General features: G+C 71.0%; 1 protein-coding gene across 1 annotated transcript in view; it reads left to right on the top strand.

Moving 5' to 3' along the window:
* The first annotated feature begins 1292 nt into the window (after positions 1-1292).
* LOC112976778 (E3 ubiquitin-protein ligase DTX1-like) overlaps positions 1293-5657 on the top strand; it is an 11510-nt gene continuing 7145 nt past the window's right edge. The window contains exons 1-2 of the mRNA XM_026088361.1: positions 1293-1551; positions 5228-5638. Coding sequence (XP_025944146.1) covers positions 1293-1551; positions 5228-5638 — 670 coding nt within the window. The remainder of the gene's footprint in view (positions 1552-5227; positions 5639-5657) is intronic.

Genomic DNA, 5657 nt, shown 5'->3' with positions numbered 1-5657 from the left:
ACCGGGGGCTGGGCCGGGCCTCTGCATCCCCCCGAGCAGCCGGGCGCAGAGGGAGGCGGGGGGCTGGCACCGGGCTCGGCCCCCGCCGCGCCGCCTTTTGGGGGCGAGGGCCCCCGGCGGGCGCTGGGGCGAGCGTTGCGCGGGGGTGCGCAGGCGTGCGAAGGGGCGAGGGCGCGCGTGTCCCCCCCCACACACACCCCGGGCACGATGGGGTGGGGGGGTGCCCGGGGGGGGTGCGCGTGTCGGTGTGCGCCCGTCTGTCTGTCCATCCGTCCGTCCGTCCGTGTGCGCGTCTCTGTGCGTGTCCATGTGTGTTTGTGTACGGCGGCTGTGCAGCAAAACGCCTCCCCCCCGTGTCCCCCCCCCCCATTTGCCGGCTCCGTGGGGCGGGGGGAGCCGGGGGCGCGTGGCCTGCGGTCACCCCCAGCCCGATGCCTGCAGTGCAGCTCATAAATCAGCGGCGGCTGGCGGGGCCGCGGGCTCCCCGGCGCGGGCGGCGCGGGGCAGCGGACGGGGCTCCCCGGGCCCCCCCCCGCCGCCACCACCGCCTCGCTGGGCCCCGCTCTGCCCTGGTGCCCCCCGGTGACGATGGGCGACCGGGGGGGGGGCATCGCGGGTCCCAGCGTGGCCGGGGGCCACCGCCACTGTGGCCGACCAGCGCTGCGCCCCTGTTTTGCAGGTGACGTTACATCCCCCCCCTCCACTGCCACCCGTGACGTGCTCCGGGGACAGCCGTGGGGCAGCCGGTGACACAGGCYGAGCGGCGGGACGCGAGGAGCACGAGGAGTGGTGGGGACCCCCGCGGCCGCGCCGGCGGTGGCGACACCAGCGTCGGGGACACCGGGACCGTCTCTCCGCAGCGTCGCCCGGAGCCGGATGCCACCGCGGGGTCCCGTGCGCTGAGCCCCATCSCTGCACGGAGCCGAGCCAGAGGACGGAGAGCGGCGGGAGGCGGGGGGATCCCGGCGGCCTTTCGCGCCCGTTGCGGCAAGGGAAGGAGCCGGGACCGAGGAAGCGGCGCGTCGCCTCCGCCACCACCGCCGCCGCCGGGTGATGGATTGCCCCAGGCCTGAGCGGTGGCCCCGCGGGAACAGCGCCGGGCGGCTCGGGAGCCGCCGGGAGCCGCCTGGCAGCTCCAGCCTCTGCAGAGCCCCGCAGTGATTTTGTCACCGCGAGCCGGAGCCCAAAGCCGGACGGGAAAAGGAGAGGAAAAAAAAAACCCCCGGCAAGAAGGAAAAGAGGCTGTTGCGGGCGAGCTGCATGGCGCGGCGCTGAGCCGCCGGCGTCCCGCCATGGCGCGGCAGGGCTCGGGGGTGCCGGTGGCCGCCGGGGGCCCGGGCTTCGGGGCGCAGAGCGCGGCGCGCGTCGTGGTCTGGGAGTGGCTCAACGAGCACGGGCGCTGGCGGCCCTACTCGGCCGCCGTGTGCCACCACATCGAGAACGCGCTGAAGGAGGACGCGCGCGGCAGCGTGGTGCTGGGCCAGGCCGACGGCCGCCTGGCGCCCTACATCCTCGACCTGCGCTCCATGCACCAGTTCCGGCAGGACACGGGTAAGGGGTTGGCGGTGCCATGCTGCCTGTCCCCTCTGTTGTGGCTGTTTGTCCACCCGTTGTCCCCGTGCAACCACCCATCCCRTCCGTCTGTTTGTCCGCCCATCGTTCCATCCGTCCCGGCGTGTCTCTCCTTATCTGCCCGCTGCTCCGTTCACACATCCGTTGGTCAGAGCATCCCAACGTCTGTCTGTCCATCATTCCTTCCRTCCATCCGTCACAAGGAACGTGTCCTCCTCCCTGTCCAACCTGGTCCTCCCCCTCCTTGCCTTTGCTGGGCTCTTCTCCCCTCTGGGAGTCTCAGGAGACTCTTCCTCCCTCCTCCTCTCCTTCATCGCTCCGCTATGAGCCCCCCTTCTCCAAGCAGACGTGGCCCCCAGGAGCCGGGTGCAGCTGGCTCAGGGCTTCCTGGGCCACCGGGCCACCCCAGTGCTGGCCACCGGCCGGGATGCTCTCGGCTTTGGCTCGGACCCGGCTCACCGCAGCCAGTGCAGGCGCTGGGATTTGCCTGCCCGGCCACTGGAGCGGAGCCGGCCGGGGCTGCCAAGGAGCCCCCGAGCTCTCCGCCTTCGCCCTCCCATCCGGGATTCCCGTCCTCTCTCCCGTCCTCCATCCTTCCTGGGTTTTCTTTCCGCATTTTGGGGATCTTTAGTCCCATGGTGGCTCAGGGCCCAGCGAGGTGTGAGCTCCCTTTGGCTCCTTCCCAACGGATCGTCTTTAGCATCGTCGCCTGCCCCGGCACCGCGGCCACTTCCATCTGTTGGCTCCAGCCTTGGATTTAGCCCGGGTGCGCTGGCACCGCGCTGCCAGATTCGGAGGCCACAGCAGGGGATGTTTGTCCCTAATGTCCCTTGGCGCCCGGGGACACAAGGGTCCTGGGCCGAGGGTGCTAAAAGGGCCCGTTGTCGCCCCGGGGGGGGGGGGCGAAGTGAGGCCGGGGCTGGGCGCAGCGGGAAGGGCTCGGCCCCCTCCCTGCCTGCGGCAAAAACCGGCGCGCGAAACGAGGTGACCCCATTCCGGCTGCGGGAACGCGGCTCCGCTCCCCACGGCCCCGGCCCCGGCACGGCTCCCGGCGGCCCCCGGCTCAGCGGGGCCGGGATGGGGGCTGGGGGCAGCCGGGGTCCCGGCGGGTGCAAGGGCTGCGGGTGCTCGCGCTGCCGCCTCCTCCCCGCGTCCCCGTCTGCTCCGGCTCCCCAGGCTGGATGGGGCTGGGGATGAGGCTGGGAGGGGGATGTGGGACRGGGATGTGAGCAGGATGGGGATGTGAGCAGGATGCGGGATGGGGATGCGAGTGGGATGCAGGACAGGGATGCAAGTGGGATAGGGGATGCAGGTGCAAGCAGATAGTGGGCAGTGGGATGCGGATGCAAGTGGGATGCGGGATGCAGGTGTGAGCAGACAGTAGGCAGCAGGATGGGGATGCGAGTGGGATGCGGGACAAGGATGCAAGATGGGGATGCCAGCAGTATGTGGATGCAAGTGGGATGCAGGATGCAGGTGCGAGCGGACAGCTGGCAGCAGGACGGGGATGCGAGTGGGGTGCAGGACAAGGATGCAAGATGGGGATGCCAGCGGGATGCAGGATGTGGATGCAAGTGGGATGCAGAATACAGGTGCGAGCGGACAGTGGGCAGCGGGACGCGGATGCAAGCAGATGTGGGACATGGATGTGAGTGGCAATGGGATGCGGGATGCAGATGCAAGTGGGCAGCAAGATGCGGGACACGGATGCGAGGGGCAGTGGGACAGGATGCGAGCGGGATGCGGATGCGAGTGGGATGCAGATGCGAGCGGGATGCAGATGCGAGCAGGATGCGGGATGCGGATGCGAGCGGGATGCGGGATGCAAGCAAGATGCGGGCTGCAGACGCAAGCGGGCAAGGGGCTGCGGCTGCAGGCGGGACGCAGGAGGCAAGCAGGCAGCAGGACGCAGGACGCGAGCAGGATGCAGGATCCGGTGGACGGGTGCGAGCGGGAGGGGCGACGCGGGACGCGGATGCGAGCGGGCAGGTTTCCGTGGGTTCCCGCTGCCGGGTTCGCGGCGAGCGTCCCGCGGGCAGCGAGCAGAGCTGCCTCAGCACGAGCCGCCGCTGGGGCCAGGCTCTGCTGCCTGTGACGGCAGATGATTAATGACCGTTATTAGAGTCGTTAATAGGGCTGAGTAAACAGTGCTGGAGAGGGGGAAAAGCACCCAACAGGCCGGCCGAGGYGTGCCGGATGCCATGCCGGGAGCCCGGACGCGCTGGCCCCGCGCGGGGCCGTGTCCCTCCGGGTGCCGGCTTTGGTCCGAGCCGCGGGGAGGCAGGACGATGTCCCGCCGCGTTGGCTGCAAAATCCACCTCACTTGCAAACGGCGACGGATCCGGATTTGGCTTTGCACCGCCATGCCGAGCGGCTCTGCAGCGGAGCCGGATGCTCCCGGCGGCGGCGGCGGGAGGACRCGGGTACCGCCGGCATCGCCCGGCCGATTGCATCCCCCCCAAAACYTCCCCGAAACAGCACCCACCATCCCGCCGGCTCCCCGGGGGGGTTGCGCCGGGGCAGCTCGGGCCCTGTTTCTGCCGGCCGCAATCCCGCCGGGAGCCTGGCCGCCGGCTGAGCCGAGGCTCAGGGACCGCGGTGGCGGCGGCGGCCGCTCACGTGGGGCCGTTTAGCTCCACGAGTCCCCGGGGAGGGCGACGCGGCGAGCGCGGGCAGCGCTATCGATCGCCCGCCGAGGCCGCTGCCTGCGCTGCCGGCCCCGTGCCGAGCGGGGAGCGYGGCCCTTGCCCGGGGCTGCCTGCACCCCAAGGTGACTGCACCCTTCGGGGCGGCGGGAAAGCCGTCCAGGGTGCTTGGCTCCCGATGAAGCAGGTGGAGCTGCCACCGCGGGCCGTTGCCCCTGCCTCCCCTCCTCCTCCTCCTCCTCCTCCTCCTCGGGAGCGGGGTGAGGGTGTCGCGCGGGGCGCTGGGTGCTGCTTGAGTCCCCGGGGGAGGAGGCAGGGCTAATGTCACCCTGCAGATACAGTCTGTGCCAGGGTGCCGTGCCGGGTGCTGTGCCAGGGTGCTGGGGTGCCATGCTGGGTGCCAGGGCACCGTGCCAGGGCACCGTGCCAGGGTGCTGTGCCAGGTACTGTGCCGGGGTGCCATGCCATGTTGCCATGCTGGGGTGCCGTGCCAGGGTGCCATGGTGCTGTGCCGGGTGCCGTGCTGGGGCACCATGCTGGAGCGCCGTGCCAGGGTGCCGTGCCGGGTACTGTGCTGGGTGCCGTGCTGGGATGCTGTGCCAGGTGCCATGTCAGGTGCCGTGCAGGGTGCCATGCCGGGATGCCATGCCGGCTTGCCGTGCTGGGTTGCTGTGCCATGATGCCATGCTGGGTGCCATGCCGGGGTACTGTGCTGGGTGCTGTGCCGGGTGCCGTGCCAGGTTGCTGTGCGAGGTACCATGCAGGGTGCCGTGCAGGGTGCTGTGCCGGCTTGCCGTGCCGGGTTGCTGTGCCATGATGCTGTGCCAGGTGCCATGCCGGGGTACTGTGCTGGGTGCCATGCCAGGTTGCTGTGCTGGGATGCCATGCCGGGTGCCATGCCAGGTGCYGTGCCAAGGTGCTGTGCCAGGCTGCTGTGCCGGGCGCCATGCCGGGCACCATGCTGGGTGCCCGCAGCGCAACCCCTCATGCCGCTCTGCTCCGCTCCGCAGGCACCATGCGGCCGGTGCGCAGGAACTTCTACGACCCGTCGTCGGCGCCGGGCAAGGGCATCGTGTGGGAGTGGGAGAGCGACGGCAGCTCGTGGACGCCCTACGACATGGACATCTGCATCAGCATCCAGAACGCCTACGAGAAGCAGCACCCCTGGCTGGACCTCTCCTCGCTGGGCTTCTGCTACCTCATCTCCTTCAGCAGCATGGCGCAGACCAACCGGCAGACGCAGCGCCGGCGCCGCCTGCGCCGCCGCATGGACCTGGCCTACCCGCTCACCGCCGGCTCCATCCCCAAGTCGCAGTCGTGGCCGCTGGGCGCCGCCACGGGGCGGCCCTGCTCCTGCCAGCAGTGCCTGCTGGTGCGCGGCACCCGCGCCGCCTCCAACGCCATCCTGGCCTCGCAGCGCCGCAAGCCACCCGCCGCCGC

The sequence above is a fragment of the Apteryx rowi genome, unplaced genomic scaffold, assembly GCF_003343035.1.
Source record: "Apteryx rowi isolate R43461 unplaced genomic scaffold, aptRow1 scaffold_768, whole genome shotgun sequence".
NCBI classification, from domain to species: domain Eukaryota; kingdom Metazoa; phylum Chordata; class Aves; order Apterygiformes; family Apterygidae; genus Apteryx; species Apteryx rowi.
Note: the sequence above shows the minus strand (reverse complement) of the source record. Positions and strands in the feature narration are given on the sequence as shown.